Source organism: Moschus berezovskii, chromosome 8 (assembly GCF_049115385.1).
Source record: "Moschus berezovskii isolate FMDL1 chromosome 8, NW_MosBer_1.0, whole genome shotgun sequence".
NCBI lineage: Eukaryota > Metazoa > Chordata > Mammalia > Artiodactyla > Moschidae > Moschus > Moschus berezovskii.
The window spans coordinates 105,843,264-105,860,172 of record NC_142467.1 but is presented as its reverse complement, the minus strand read 5'-3'; the positions used below and the strand labels follow the sequence as shown (position 1 = coordinate 105,860,172).

Genomic DNA, 16,909 nt, shown 5'->3' with positions numbered 1-16,909 from the left:
TCAATGACCATATGCTAGAAATTTATGAAATCAAGTCCTGTTTTCTGTCAGCCGCTTTTTACCTAACTGGAGTGGGGTGTTACACACTGAATGTCTGGGTCTTACCCCCAAATATGTGTTGAAGTCCTAACCCCCTAATGTGATGGTGTTAGGAGGTAGGACCTTTGGAAGGTGATTAGATCATGAGGGTGGAGTCCCCATTAATGGAATTAGTGCCCTTATAAGAAGAGACTCTAGAGCTTGCTTCTTTCTCTGCTCTCTGCCATTGGAGGACACATTGAGAAGGGGGCCATCTGCAAACCAGGAAGTGGGCTCTCGACAGATATTGATCTGCCAGGGCCTTGATCTCAGACTTTCTAGCCTCCAGATCCATGAGAAATAAGTGTCTGTTCTTTAATCTTCTCCTCTTCCTGTCTATGGTGTTTTGTTATGACAACCCAAACAGACCAAGATAGGGGCTTCAGTTCTTACCCACACAAATCACTATGCTTAAATCTTACAAACCTTCTGCCAAGTCCCAAATGCTGACTTTGTTTTTGTCCCCAGTTTTAGGGAAGTAGACATAGCTGCCATTGTGTGACACCGCCGTGAGGCCAGTGCGGTCCAGGAATGGGTTAGAGGCCCTTGGCTTCTGAGCACAGGTGAGATCCCAGACTTTAAAAGATGAGGACTGACGGGAAGCAGATGCCACCAAGGCCCCACCCCGGGCCAGCAGGCTCACTGGGGCCCCGACTCCATCCAAGACGTCCAGCAGAGTCCCTTGCGCTGACAGACTCCACACCTGAGGAGGGAAGCAGAGCAGCAGAACTGACTTCTTCCTTTTGCTGCTGTAGTTCAGGAATATTCTTAAGCTCATTTCTCTGCCTAAGATAAACTTTCAGGCTGGAGTTCAAAGGCCCTCACATTTACTCACCCCCTCAAACTTCCCTACATCTCAGCAATCAGCTACCATGGCAGTTCTCAAAGTATGTTCTGGGGAACCCCTGGAAGTTACCCTCCAGGTGGTTCTGCAAAAGGGGAGTTTTGGGGAGTTCTACAAAAACACAATTATTTTTGCTGTAATTTAAGAGGTCATTTGTCTTTTTACACATTCATCCTCTCATAAATGAGCAGTAGTCTTTGAGAAACTATGGAATATGTTATCAGAACAGATGGGAGAATGTAGAATCAAATATGAGAATCTGATTGTCTTCTATGAAGCCAGATAAGAAGGAGATTTGCCAAAATATGAAGTGATAACACTTTTCATAATTTTTGTGTGTGTTTCAGAAAATAATAACTGTTCTCACAAAATTATGTTATTATATTCCTATGTCATGTTGAGGAATTAATGGAGAAGTATTTTTAGATTTTGGCATTTAAAAGTTTAACATGGCAAGTATCAACAGATACTAAATGCAGTACAGGATCTGAAAAATGACATTTGTAGAAAAACTGGTGAAATAGGATCGAGGTGTGTAGATGAGTTTTGTTCCAAATGATATTGTCCCAATGTTAATATCTTGGTTTTGATAATGAGATCAATGTGATATAAGATGTTAACCCTGAGGATAGCTGGATGAAGAGTTGATATGTATAATTTTATGTTTTACAGAAGAGTTGCGAACAGATCCAGAGAGTACTCATATGTGTGTGTGTGTATAATCATATACATATGTATATATATGTGTGTGTATAATCATATACATATGTATATATATGTGTGTATATATGTATATATATGTCCAAACCTGCTCCTCTGAAAGTCATATATATATATATACATACACACACACACACATATATATGGGGCTTCCCTGGTGGTTCAGGTGGTAAAGAATCTGCCTGAAATGTGGGAGATCCAGGTTCAATCCTTAGGTCAGGAAGATCCCCTGGAGAAGGGAATAGCAACCCACTGCAGTATTCTTGCCTGGAGAATCCCATGGACAGAGGAGCCTGTGGGCTACAGTCCATGGGGTTGCAAAGACTTGGACGACTGAGTGACTAACACACACACATATATATATGAATACTATCTGGGCTCTCTTCACAATTTTTCTGTAAAACCTAAAACTATTTCAAAATAGATCATTTAAAAAGATATGAATCATGTTGATATAATCCACATACATGAAAGCTCCTTGAAGGTTCTCAATAACCTTTAAAAGTCTAGAGGTCCTAAGACCAGAATGTTACTGCTACTGTATCACATACTCGTCTCCCCAGCTTGGAGAACTTTGAACTTAATAGGAATTTTTTCCCCATCTCCCCAACCCTGCTCCTCTGAAAGTCAAACTCTTCCCAGTATTTTAGGTTTAGCGGGAATGCTCTCTCTTTTGTTGAATGTTTTAATAATTCCCCCTAGGTCTGTCTCTGAGTCCTAGAAGACCACCCCCACCATGTCATCCAATGACCTGCTCTGTTTTGCCTGCACTGGTTTTTGTGGGTTTCTGTATTTTGAAGCCAAATGATCCCTAAAGAACCGTACTTTGGGGCAGTCTTAAGATGGCAGAGGAATAGGATGGGGAGACCACTTTCTCCCCCACAAATTCATCAAAAGAACATTTGAACGCTGAGTAAATTCCACAAAACAACTTCTGAATGCCGACAGAGGACATCAGGCACCCAAAAAAGCAGCCCATTGTCTTCGAAAGGAGGTAGGAAATAATATAAAAGATAAAAAGAGAGACAAAAGAGGTAGCGACAGAGATCTGTCCCGGAAAGTGAGTCTTAAAAAAGAGAGAAGTTGCCAAACACCAGGAAACACTCTCACTGGTGAGTCTGTGGTGAGCCTTGGAACCTCAGAGGGCAACATAACCCAGGAGGAAAAAGAAATAAATAATTAAAACCCACAGATTACGTGCCCAATGGTAACTCCCAGGGGAGAAGCAGCGCAGACGCCCGCATTCACCACTAGCAAGCAGGGGCTGGGCAGGGAGGCGCGGGCTGCATTGCTTAGAGAAAGGACCAGGCCTGAATGCTCCGACGGCAACCTGAGGGAGCTAACTTGAGATAGCAAACCAGACTGTGGGATAACTACCCCGCAAAAAGGCGAAAAGCCCTAACCTAAGACACCATCAGACCTGCTCACAGAACAAAGGACTGAGCAGAGCTAGCCAGCTGTGGACCGGCCCATCCCCCTCCAGAGACAGACAGGTGAGGGCAGCCAGAGCCAGAAGAGGGCAGTCGTGGCCCCAGAGAGGCATCCAATACCAAACTGCAAGCAGGCTTCGTTGCTAACCAAGACTTCTTGGGATTCTGGACAGTCAACATCCGCCTAAGAAGGTGCGCCAGTTGTAGTACACCCAGAAAACTGAGCAGTAGAGACAGGGGAGTTGATAAGACGCAGTGACAGTGCTTGCCAAACACCTGGTCACCTGAGCTGCTCAGACCAGGGAAGGACGTAAAACTCAGGCCCAACTGAGTCTGCGCCTTTGAGGAGTACCCAACAACCTGAACCTGAGCAACTTAGACCTGGGAAGTGCATACTATCCAGGGCCGGCCTCGGATAGTTCCCAGCAGAGCAACCTGGAGCCTGAGCAGTGTAGACTGGGACAGCACACACGCCATGAGTGGGGGCAAACCCAGTGTGGCCGAGATACTACGTGCACACGCCAGTGTTAATTGTTTGCAGTGTTCCTCCCTCCCCACAGCATGACTGAACAAGTGAGCCTAAAAAAGTGTCCACCACCGCCCCCTAGTGTCAGGGCAGAAATTAGACACTGAAGAGACCAGCAAACAGAAGAAGCTAAAACAAACAGGGGGTATCGCCTTGGAAGTGACAGGTGCAATAGATTAAAACCCTGTAGTTAGCACTGACTACACAGGGAGGGGCCTGTAGATCTTGAGAAGTATAAGCCGGATCAAGGAACTATCTGAAAATGAACTGACCCCACACTGTCCACAACAACACCAGAGAGTCAGAGATATATTTTTACTATTATCATTCTTTAAGTTAAATTTTTTTTAATTAAGGCCTCTATTACTCCTTTAATTTACATTTTTATTAGCTACTATTACTTTGCAAATAAAAAGACCCTATTTTTTAAAGCAAACTTCATATATGTATTTTATAATTTTTGTGACTTTGTTTTTCTTCTTTAATATTGTATTTTTGAGAATCCAACCTCTACTCTACATTTTTAATCTTTGCTTTTTAGTATTTGTTATCAATTTTGTACCTTTAAGAACCCAATATTCAGTACCCATTTTTACTTGGGAGAGAGATTACTGGCTTGATTGTTCTCTCTCCCCTTTGGACTCTCGGTTTTCTCCCCCAGGTCGCCCCTATCTCCACCCTCCCTTCTCTACCCAACTCTGTGAATCTCTTTGTGTGTTCTGGGCTGTAGAGAACACTTAGGGAACTGATTACTGGCTGGATCTGACTCTCCCCTTTTGATTCCCTCTCTTCTCCTCCTGGCCACCTCAATCTCCCTCCTCCCTCTTCCCTTCTCCATGTAACTCTGTGAACCTCTCCGGGTGTCCCTCACTGTGGAGAAACTTTTCATCTTTAACCTAGATGTTTTATCATCGGTGCTGTATAGATGGAGAAGTCTTGAGGCTACTGCAAGAGTAAGACTGAAAAGCAGAGGCAGGAGGCTTAAGTCCAAATCCTGAGAACACCAGAGAACTCCTGACTCCAGGAGCTCATCAAACACCTCCATGCCTACACTGAAACGAGGCACCACCCAAGGGCCAACAAGCTCCAGAGCAAGATATACCATGCAAATTCTCCAGCAACACAGGAAAATAGCCCTGAGCTTCAATACACAGGCTGCCCAAAGTCACTCCAAACCCACAGACATCTCATAACACATTTCTGGACACTTCATTGCACTCCAGAGAGAAGAAATCCAGCTCCACCCACCAGAACACCGACACAAGCTTCCCTAACCAGGGAACCTTGTCAAGCCACCCATCCAAACCCACCCACAGCAAGGAAACTCCACAATAAAGAGAACTCCACAAACTGCCAGAAGAGGGAAACGCCACCCCAAGCACAGCAATATAAACAAGATGAAGAGGCAGAGAAATACCCAGCAGGTAAAGGAACAGGATAAATGCCCACCAACCCAAACAGAAGAGGAAGAGATAGGGAATCTACCTGATAGAGAATTCCAAATAATGATAGTGAAAATGACCCAAAATCTTGAAAACAAAATGGAGTTACAGATAAATAGCATGGAGACAAGGATTGAGAAGATGCAAGAAAGGTTTAACAAGGACCTAGAAGAAATAAAAAGGAGTCAATATATAATGAATAATGCAATAAATTAGATCAAAAACACTCTGGAGGGAACCAACAGTAGAATAACGGAGGCACAGATAGGATATGTGAGGTAGAAGATGGAATGATGGAAATAAATGAAACAGAGAGGAAAAAAGAAAAACGAAAAGAAATGTGGACAATCTCAGAGACCTCTGGGACAATGTTAAACGCCCCAACATTCAAATCATAGGAATCCCAGAAGAAGAAGGAAAAAAGAAAGACCATGAGAGAATACTTGAGGAGATAATAGTTTAAAACTTCCCTAACAAGGGGAAGGAAATAATCACCCAAGTCCAAGAAACCCAGAGAGTCCCTAACAGGATAAACCCAAGGCAAAACACCCCAAGACACATATTAATCAAATTAACAAAGATAAAACACAAAGAACAAATATTAAAAGCAGCAGGGAAAAACAACAAATAACACACAAGGGGATTCCCATAAGGATAACAGCTGATCTTTCAATAGAAACTCTTCAGGCCAGGAGGGAATGGCAGGGCATACTTAAAGTGATGAAAGAAAATAACCTACAGCCCAGATTACTGTACCCAGTAAGGATCTCATTCTAATATGAAGGAAAAATTGAAAGCTTTACAGACAAAAGCTGAGAGAATTCAGCACCACCAAACCAGCTCTCCAACAAATGATAAAGGACCTTCTCTAGACAGGAAACACAGAAAGGAAACATAGAAAGTATAAACTCGAACCCAAAACAATAAAGTAAATGGCAACAGGATCATACTTATCAATAATTACCTTAAATGTAAATGGGTTGAATGCCCCAAGCAAAAGACAAAGGCTGGCTGAATGGATACAAAAACAAGACCCCTATATATGTTGTCTACAAGAGACCCACCACGAAACCAGGAACACATACAGACTGAAAGTGAAGGGCTGGAAAAAGATACTCCATGCAAATAGAGACCAAAAGAAAGCAGGAGTAGCAATACTCATATCAGATAAAATAGACTTTAAAACAAAGGTTGTGAAAAGAAACAAAGAAGGACACTACATGATGATCAAAGGGTCAATCCAAGAAGAAGATATAACAGTACTAAATATGCACCCAACATAGGAGCACCGCAATATGTAAGACAATTACTAACAAGTATGAAAGGGGAAATTAACAATAACACAATAATAGTAGGAGACTTTAATACCCCACTCACACCTATGGATAGATCAGCCAAACAGAAAATTAACAAGGAAACACAAACTTTAAATGATACAATAGACCAGTTAGGCCTAATTGATATCTACAGGACATTTCACACCAAAACAATGAATTTCACCTTTTTCTCAAGCACACACGGAACCTTCTCCAGGATAGATCACATCCTGGGCCATAAATCTAGCCTTGGTAAATTCAAAAAAATTGAAATCATTCCAAGCATCTTTTCTGACCACAATGCAGTAAGATTAGATCTCAATTACAGGAGAAAAGCTACTAAAAATGCCAACATATGGAGGCTGAACAACACGCTGCAGAATAACGAACAAATCACAGAAGAAATCAAAAAGAAATAAAAATATACATAGAAATGAATGAAAATGAAAACACAACAACCCAAAACCTCTGGGACACTGTAAAAGCAGTGCTAAGGGGAAGGTTCATAGCAATACAGGCATACCTCAAGAAACAAGAAAAAAGTCAACTAAATAACCTAACTCTACACCTAAAGCAACTAGAAAAGGAAGAAATGAAGAAACCCAGGGTTAGTAGAAGGAAATAAATCTTAAAAATTAGGGCAGAAATAAATGCAAAAGAAACAAAAGAGACCATAGCAAAAATCAACAAAGCCAAAAGCTGGTTCTTTGAAAGGATAAATAAAACTGACAAACCATTAGCCAGACTCATCAAGAAACAAAGGGAGAAAAATCAAATCAATAAAATTAGAGATGAAAATGGAGAGATCACAACAGATGACACAGAAATACAAAGGATCATAAGAGACTACAATCAGCAATTATATACCAATAAAATGGACAACTTGGAAGAAATGGACAAATTCTCAGAAAAGTACAACTTTCAAAAACTGAACCAGGAAGAAATACAAAATCTTAACAGACCCATCACAAGCACGGAAATTGAAACTGTAATCAGAAATCTTCCAGCAAACAAAAGCCCAGGTCCAGACGGCTTCACAGCTGAATTCTACCAAAAATTTAGAGAAGAGCTAACACCTATCCTACTCAAACTCTTCCAGAAAATTGCAGAGGAAGGTAAACTTCCAAACCCATTCTATGAGGCCACCATCACCCTAATACCAAAGCATGACAAAGATGACACAAAAAGAGAAAACTACAGGCCAATATCACTGATGAACATAGATGCAAAAATCCTTAACCAAATTCTAGCAAACAGAATCCAACAACACATTAAAAAGATCATACATCATGACCAAGTGGGCTTTATCCCAGGGATGCAAGGATTCTTCAATATCCGCAAATCAATCAATGTAATACACCACATTAACAAATTGAAAAATAAAAACCATATGATTATCTCAATAGATTCAGAGAAAGCCTTTGACAAAATTCAACATCCATTTATGATTTTAAAAAAACCCTCTAAAAAGCAGGAATAGAAGCTATATATGACAAACCCTCAGAAAACATTATCCTCAATGGTGAAAAATTGAAAGCATTTCCCCTAAAGTCAGGAACACGACAAGGGTGCCCACTCAAAGAAGAAGTAAAACTCTCATTGTTTGTAGATGACATGATCCTCTACATAGAAAACCCTAAAGACTCCATCAGAAAATTACTGGAGCTAATCAATGAATACAGTAAAGTTGCAGGATATACAGTCAACACAATCCCTTGCATTCCTAAACACTAATAATGAGAAAATAGAAATAGAAATTAAGGAAACAATTCCATTCACCATTGTGACGAAAAGAATAAAATACTTAGGAATATATCTACCTAAAGAAACAAAAGACCTATATATAGGAAACTATAAAACACTGGCAAAAGAAATCAAAGAGGACACTAATAGATAGAAAAATATACCGTGTTCATGGATCGGAAGAATCAATATAGTGAAAATGAGTATACTACCCAAAGCAATCTAAAGATTCAATGCAATCCCTACCAAGCTACCAGTGGTATTTTTCACAGAGCTAGAACAAATAATTTCGAATATTGTATGGAAATACAAAAAACCTTGAATAGCCAAGCAATCTTGAGAAAGAAGAATGGAACTGGAGGAATCAACCTGCCTGACTTCAGGCTATACTACAAAGCCACAGTTATCAAGACAGTATGGTACTGGCACAAAGACAGAAATATAGATCAATGGAACAAAATAGAAAGCCCAGAGATTAATCCACACACCTATGGACACCTTATCTTTGACAAAGGAGGCAGGAATATACAATGGAGAAAAGACAATCTCTTTAACAAGTGGTGCTGGGAAAACTGGTCAATCACTTGTAAGAGAATGAAATTAGAACACTTTCTAACACCATACACAAAAATAAACTCAAAATGAATTAAAGATCCAAACGTAAGACCAGAAACTAGAAAACTCCTAGAGGAGAACATAGGCAAAACACTCCAACGTAAATCACAGTAGGATCCTCCATGACCCACCTCCCAGAATATTGGAAATAAAAGCAAAAATAAACAAATGGGACCTAATTAAAATTTAAAGCTTCTACACAACAAATGAAACTATAAGCAAGGTGAAAAGGCAGCCTTCAGAATGGGAGAAAATAATAGCAAACGAAGCAACTGACAAAGAATTAATCTCAAAAATATACAAGCAGTTCCTGCAGCTCAATTCCAGAAAAATAAACGACCCAATCAAAAAATGGGCCAAAGAACTAAACAGACATTTCTCCAAAGAAGACATACAGATGGCTAACAGACACATGGAAAGATGCTCAACATCCCTCATTATCAGAGAAATGCAAATCAAAACCACAATGAGGTACCATTTCACACCAGTCAGAATGGCTGCTCTCCAAAAGTCTACAAGCAATAAATGCTGGAGAGGATGTGGAGAAAAGGGAACACTCTTACACTGTTGGTGGGAATGTAAACTAGTACAGCCACTATGGAGAACAGTGTGGAGATTCCTTAAAAAACTGGAAATAGAACTGCAATATGACCCAGCAATCCCACCGCTGGGCATACACACCGAGGAAACCAGAATTGAAAGAGACATGTGTACCGCAATGTTCATCGCAGCACTGTTTATAATAGCCAGGACATGGAAGCAACCTAAATGTCCATCTGCAGACGAATGGATAACAAGGCTGTGGTACATATACACAATGGAGTATTACTCAGCCATTAAAAAGAATACATTTGAATCAGTTCTAATGAGGTGGATGAAACTGGAGCCTATTATACAGAGTGAAGTAAGCCAGAAAGAAAAACACCAATACAATATACTAACACATATATATGGAATTTAGAAAGATGGTAACAATAACCCTGTATATGAGACAGCAAAAGAGACACAGGTGTATAGAACAGTCTTTTGGACTCTGTGGGAGAGGGCGAGGGTGGGATGATTTGGGAGAATGGCATTGAAACATGTATATTATCATATGTGAAACGAATCACCAGTCCAGGTTTGATGCATGATACAGGATGCTCGGGGCTGGTGCACTGGGATGACCCAGAGGGATGGTATGGGGAGGGAGGTGGGAGGGGGGTTCAGGATAGGGAACACATGTACACCCGTGGCGGATTCATGTCGATGTATGCAAAACCAGTACAATATTGTAAAGTAATTAGCCTCCAATTTAAATACATTTATATTTTTTAAAAAATGAAGAACCTCAGACAAGAGAAAAAAAATAATAAAATTTTTACACGGTTAAAAAAAAGAAGAACCATACTTTGGGACTTCCGTGGTAGTCTGGTGGCTAAGACTCCTTGCTCTCAATGCAGGGACCTAGAGATCCCATGTGCCACAACTCAGAACTTGCATGTCACAAATGCAAGATTCCACATACCACAACTAACACCCGGAACAGCCAAATAAATATTTTTGTTTAGAAAAAGAATCATACTTTCTCTTCCAGAGGTGGAGGTGAGGATGATGGGCCATGCATCTCCCCCTTACCTGAATGAGTGCATCCCGGGACCCGGTGACAATCAGATTGTTTTCAGGACCAAAAATGGCTGTCTCTACCACATCTTCATGTTCAAGGTCAGTGGCCATGAATCGATGAAATCCCTGTGCATCTGCCAAAAATATCCTCACGGACCTTCCAAAACCTAAAACAGCAGAGACCAAGATTATACCTTTCACTCCTTGAGACATTTGAGAGTAATTGAGTTCAATCAATAAAGGTTTTTTTTGAGCACCTGCTATATGCAGGTGGAAAGAACACAGCGGTGAACAAGGTCGACTAGGCCTCCATCCTCATAGAGCCTACGGTTGGGAAAGGGTGAGCACAAAAGTGATCAATAACCTCATAGAAAACAGTAAAGTTGTTTATTATCACAAGGCTGTGAGTTTTCAGAGAGCTGATTCTTCCTGTTTGGGTTGCTCATGGTCTCCCAGAACAAAGCTGGACACATGGTAGATACGTTTTGAAGATGGAAGGAAGGGTGGGAAGGCAGGAGGAAGGAAGGGAAATAAAATGATTACAGCCTGTGTTAAGGGCAATGAAGTCAGGGGTTGGATGCCATGAGAAAAACAGGACTCAGAGACACACATGGCAGAGAAGGCAACATGAAGGTGGAGTCAGAGACTGGAGAGGTGTGGCCATAAGCCAAAGAATCCTGGCAGAAGCTGGAAGAGGCAAAAACAAACAAGTGAAGAGAAAACAACAGCATTAAAAAAAAAAGGATACTTTTCGGAAGACTTTGGAGGGTGCCAGTCCTACCAGTGCCTTGATTTTGGACTAGAATCATGAATAAAGACATTCTTGTTTTAAGCCACCATGCTTGTGCGGTAATTTGTTGTAGGACATTTGCATTGCTTTTAGAGAGATGAAGAGGTGGCGGGCACTGGAAGGGTGGGAATAGCGTGAGACGCCCAGAAGGAAGGAAAGGCCTGCTGTGTTTGAGAGAAGCATGGAAGCCAGTGTGGCTGGAGCAGAAGGAAGAGGAGGTGAAGGAGAGGAAGGAGGGGGCAGATTTAGCAAAACAGCAACAGGAACTTCCTTAGTGGTCCAGTGGTTAACCACCTGCCTTTGAGGAGTACTGGTGAACCTGTTTGCAGGGCAGCAGTGGAGATGCAGGCAGAGAGAACAGGTTTACGGACACAAGGTTGCGGGAGTGGGGGTGGGAGAGAGGAGAGGGTAGGACGAATGGAGAGAAGGACAGGGACACATTACACTATCGTATATAGAATAAATAGCCAGTGGGATAGCTGTGTGACTCGGGGAACTCAAACCGAGGCTCTGTGACAATCCGGAAGAGTAGGCCCCCATTAAAATCATGCTGATTTCATGTTGGGTTTGGGGGTTCTATTGCATTAAATAAGACATATAATAACACAAATGCCACTTATTTCTCTTTACCTTTTTAAATGGGGTCATAAGAGCACACACAATACAAATGCGGTTCACATTTGTAGTTTTCATTACTGGACAGTGCTGTTCTAAAGTGGCTTGACCCCTGGAAATGGCTTTGTTAAAATCAGACTGAAGGATTTCCCTGGTAGTTCAGTGGCTAAGACTCCATGCTTCCTATGCAGGGGCCTGGGTTCTATCCCTGGTCAGGGAGCTAGATCCCACATGCTTTAACTAACAGTTCACAGGTTGCAGCTAACGATCCCACAGGCGACAATGATCAAAGGTGCCACCTGTCACAACTAAGACCCAGTGCAGCCAGATAAATAAATTGATTAATTTTTAAAAATTGGACTGGGACTTCCCTGACTGCCCAGTGGTTGGGAATCCACCTTGCAATGCAGGGGACGAGGGTTCAATCCCTGGTCGGGAAACTAAAATCCCACATGATGCAGAGCAACTAAGCCCATGCGCCACAAGTAGAGAGTCCATGACGGTAATAAAAGATCTCACATGATGGAAGGAAGATCCCACATGCCGCAACTAAGACCTGATACAGCCAAATAAAAAAAAATAAAAATGAATATTAAAAAAAAATAGACTGATCTAAGGTGGCTCAAGAAAGCTGATTGCCAAAGAATTGATGCTTTTGAACTGTGGCGTTGGAGAAGACTCTTGAGAGTCCCTTGTACTGCAAGGAGATCCAGCCAGTCCATTCTAGAGGAGATCAATCCTGGGTGTTCATTGGAAGGACAGATGCTAAAGCTGAAACTCCAATACTTTGACCACCTCATGCGACGAGTTGACTCACTGGAAAAGACTCTGATGCTGGGAGGGATTGGGGGCAGGAGGAGACAGGGACGACAGAGAATGAGATGGCTGGATGGCATCACTGACTCGATGGATGTGAGTTTGAGTGAACTCCGGGAGTTGGTGATGGACAGGGAGGCCCGGCGTGCTGTGATTCATGGGGTCGCAAAGAGTCAGACACAACTGAGCAACTGAACTGAATTGAACTGAAGGTGGCTCAGACGGTAAAGAATCTGCCTGCAATGTGGGAGACCCAGGTTCAATCTGGTTGGTAAGACCCCCTGGAGAAGGGAACAGCTACCCACTCCAGTATTCTTGCTTGAGAATACCGTGGACAGAGGAGCCTGGTGGGCTACAGTTCCTGGGTTGCAAAGAGTCAGACAGACTGAGCAAATACACTTTCACTTTCAAGGACAGTGAAAGTGATCTGTAGGATGCTCCAATGATGGATAAACATCATTACCCATCTGTCCAAACCCACAGAATATACAACACTGAGATGAACCATAATGTGAGCCACGGGCTTTGAATGAGGATGCTGTGTCAGTGTAGTTTCATCAAACTTGTCGTAGTTGCAACAAATGCACCACTGTAGCGGGTGATGTTGAAAATGGGGGAGGCTAATGGGAGCAAGCAGATACCTGGAACTCTCTGTGCCTTTTGCTCAGTTTGGCTGTGAACCTAAAACTACTCTAAAATGTTTTTCTTTGAAAATAAAATCAGGATATGGAGCACCTGTTTGTCACCTCTACCAGGAAGCCTTCCCTGATTTTTCAGACTAAGTCATATGTTCCTATAACCCCTGATTCTTGTCTGAACATGGCACCAACCAGTCTTTATTGTGGCTACCTAATCACTCATATCTCCTGATATGAGGGGTTGTGTGGGCTGAGTGTACTCTATCCTCTCACCCCATGCCGCTCTATCCCTGTAACTCTCAGGCAGGAGTAACCACTCTCATTTCAGAGATAATGGAACAGAAGTCCAGAAAGTTTCAGAGATTTATCCAGAACAGGGGTTGACAAACTACAGCCCATGGGCAAAAATTGGCTGGTCATCTATTTTTATATGTGAGCTAGTAGTTTTTTTTTTTTCCATCCTTGAAAAAACTAAAATAGGATTCCTATTTCATAACACATGACAATGGTATAAAATTCAAATTTCAGCATTCATGAAAGTACTTTTTTAAACTTTTTGGCCAAACTGCATAGCATATCGGAGAAGGCAATGGCACTCCACTCCAGTACTCTTGCCTGTAAAATCCCATGGATGGAGGGGCCTAGTGGGCTAAGAGTCGGACACGACTGAGCGACTTCACTTTCACTTTTCACTTTCATGCATTGGAGGAGGAAATGGCAACCCACTCCAGAGTTCTTGCCTGGAGAATCCCATGGATGGAGGAGCCTGTTGGGGTGCCGTCTATGGGGTCGCAAAGAGTTGGACACGACTGAAGCGACTTAGCAGCAGCAGCAGCATAGCATGTGGGATCTTAATTCCCTGACCAGGGATTGAACCCTGCCCCCTGTGTTAGAAGTGTGGAATCTTAACCACTGGACCTCCAGGAAAGTCTCTCAGCATCCATGCAAATTTTATTGGCATACAGCCATACTCACTTGAAATATAACCCATGGTGACTTTTGCATTACAGGGACAGGGTTGGATAGTTATGACAGAGACCAGCAATGATGTTTACTATGAGGCCCTGTGCAGAAAGAGTTTGCCAACCCACTTCCCCATTTCCCCAGGCCCCTCTCCACTTCCAACCAAATCCGGAGTTGCCGCCTCATGACTCCAAATGAGAGCTAAACGCTACCTGCAGCGAGAAGAGACTCATCTTCAGAGACCACCAGGAACCCCACAGCTTCCGGAAGCTTTTCCAGCAGGCTGTCTCCTTCGGAGGAAACCTGTGTAGAATTAAGGATGCCCATCAAGCATTTCCACCAGGTTAAGGGTTTAGGGTCAAGGACTTGCGTGTGATGCAAGGCTCTGTCACTCACCAGCTCTGTGATCCCAAGTAATTCCTTCAACCCCAGGCTGCCTCAGTTTCCTCATCTGTTAAGTGGGTGATGATCCCAGGACTGCCTCATGGGGCTATCATGGGGTAAGAAGTGCATGGGATGGAGCCTTCTGTCTCATAATCAACCCTCCCAAAGTGGCAGCTATTATTATTGCTGTTGATGTTATTGTTGTAACCAACTCAGGGACCTGGAGACTAGTACAGCACTCTAGTTTTCTGCCCCAGAAAGAGCTCAGAGATCATAAATGAGATTGAAAGATAGATTGTAGCTGGAAGAGGGCAGTACCATTCTTCCCATTCCCAAGTTGCAGAGATGAACTGATTTTGTTCAGCTCTTAGAGGAAGGTTTGGGTTTATTTTCGGTTGTTTTTGCTTTTGTTTTTCTCTGAAGCAGGGGCAGGAGGAAGTTAATTTCTGCAATGGTTGTTGATGAAATACAATTTTTATTTTAAGGCAGGAGAAAAAAAAATTAAACATAAAATTCTCTCTGTGTGTTAGTTTGGGCCTTCTCCCTCCCTAAGGGGCAGTGTGCGTCTGCCTGACACAGTAACCAGCTCTCCTCAAAGATGGGAGTGCCTGCTCAACCACAAAGATCAATTTTTCTTTCTTCTTCTTTTTACAATTTATGCTTTAATTTTGAGGGAAATGGGGACAGTAGGATGAGTAATTCTTTTCCATGGACATTTCACTGTGAAAGAGAGTCTTTTTAAGGTTCTCATTGGTTATCTATCTTAAATAGAATAGTGTATCTACGTCAATCCCAATCTCCCAATCAGTGTTACATTAGTTTCCACTAACACAAAGTGCAACAAAGTGAAGCAGCTATAGTATCCAGATAGGGCTTCCCCATGGCTCAGTGTAAAGAATCTGCCTACAGTGAAGGAGCCCCAGGAGACACAGGTTCGATCCCTGGACTGGGAAGGTCCCCTGGAGGAGGGCATGGCAACCCACTCCAGTACTCTTGAAAGGAGAATCCCAAGGACAGAGGAGCCTGGAGGGCTACCGTCCAAAGGGTCGCACAAAGTCGGACACGACTCAAGTGACTTAGCACACGCGCACACATATATCTCCTCTGTTTTAGATGTCCTTCCCACTTCGGTCACCACGGAACACTGAGCAGAGTTCCCTGTGTTATACGGCGGGTTCCTGCCAGTTATCTGTTTTATACATGTGTGTGTGTTCAGTCGTGTCCAACTCTTTGTAACCCTATGGACTGTGCCCCGCCAGGCTCTGTCCATGGGATTTCCCAGGCAAGAATACTGGAGTGGGGTGCCATTTCCTTCTCTAGGGGATCTTCCCAACCCAGGGATCAAATCCACATCTCCTGGGTCTCCTACATTGGCAGACTAGCACCACCTGGGAAGCCCCTCTAAAAGGAGAGTAGAGCCTAAATATTTAACCTCAGAAAGAAGATGCTTTCTTCGAACCTCTAGTGGAGGGGTCTGAATCAATTTAATCTGTACTTCGAGTGGGCCTGGACTTGACTGCATCTTTAGTTTAAGTTGATTTTACCACTGTCTTCAAATGTTTTGAAAGTAGGATCAAGACTTTCTCCCCAGCAGGGCTAGGATCTGAACACTAGTGAGATTCTAGAGACCCTTAGTTCTTACAACCCAGTCACCATCCTTCTAAATAGCAGAATTGATCTCTCTTCAGCCTGACTACCAGCTTTTTGTGGGTGCTGGGGATTGTTGTCCAGTCATGTCAACAGTTTTCTGCCCTGATATACATGTTTCTAGGAATCTAGTTTGAGTTCTGCCAGAAAAAGACACTGAGAATAGTATTTGAGTGTGACTACTTTATTTGGGGGCTGATCCTAGGAAAACACTGGTGTAGAGTGGAGAATTGAGACAAGGAAGGAAAGGCAGCCAATCAGTGTGGCTCCGTAAGCAGTTACCAATGCAGGCAAATGTACGCGAGTCCTGCCGGGGATGCCCTGAGAGACAGAGTAGAGCATGCATCAGAGTTGCCCCCATTGAGGGATCAAGAGCTGGGTGGGGTTCTACCCACTACCTCTATTTCAGATTGGGTAGAGGCTGCTCCCAGGAGCATCAAGGCAGAGACCAAGTATGCGGGTATCGGGAGAGAGGGGCAGGAAAAAAAAAAAAGACTCAGCTAGGTGCAGGGTCACAGATGTGCAACTGTAATATGAGTGCCTGACATCAAGCTTTTTGACTGCTGAAGTATCCATTTCCAAAGACATCCATCTTGAATAAACAAGTTGGCAGCTGCTAGTAAAACCACTAGATAAGAAACCAGGCTGCCCACCCATGAAGGTTCCTCTTTCAGAAAACTCTGGTAATCTAGATAACTTGGGTGACCCTGCCTTCCCCTTCCTACATCCTAACTCCT

At 42.7% G+C, this 16,909-nt stretch overlaps 1 protein-coding gene across 1 annotated transcript in view; it reads right to left on the bottom strand.

Annotated features, from left to right (window-relative positions):
• Positions 1–16,909, bottom strand: part of NWD1 (NACHT and WD repeat domain containing 1) — an 84,208-nt gene that overhangs the window by 6,856 nt on the left and 60,443 nt on the right. The window contains exons 14-16 of the mRNA XM_088839142.1: positions 14,354–14,444; positions 10,332–10,486; positions 505–781 (exon numbers count right to left, since the gene is read on the bottom strand). Coding sequence (XP_088695268.1) covers positions 505–781; positions 10,332–10,486; positions 14,354–14,444 — 523 coding nt within the window. The remainder of the gene's footprint in view (positions 1–504; positions 782–10,331; positions 10,487–14,353; positions 14,445–16,909) is intronic.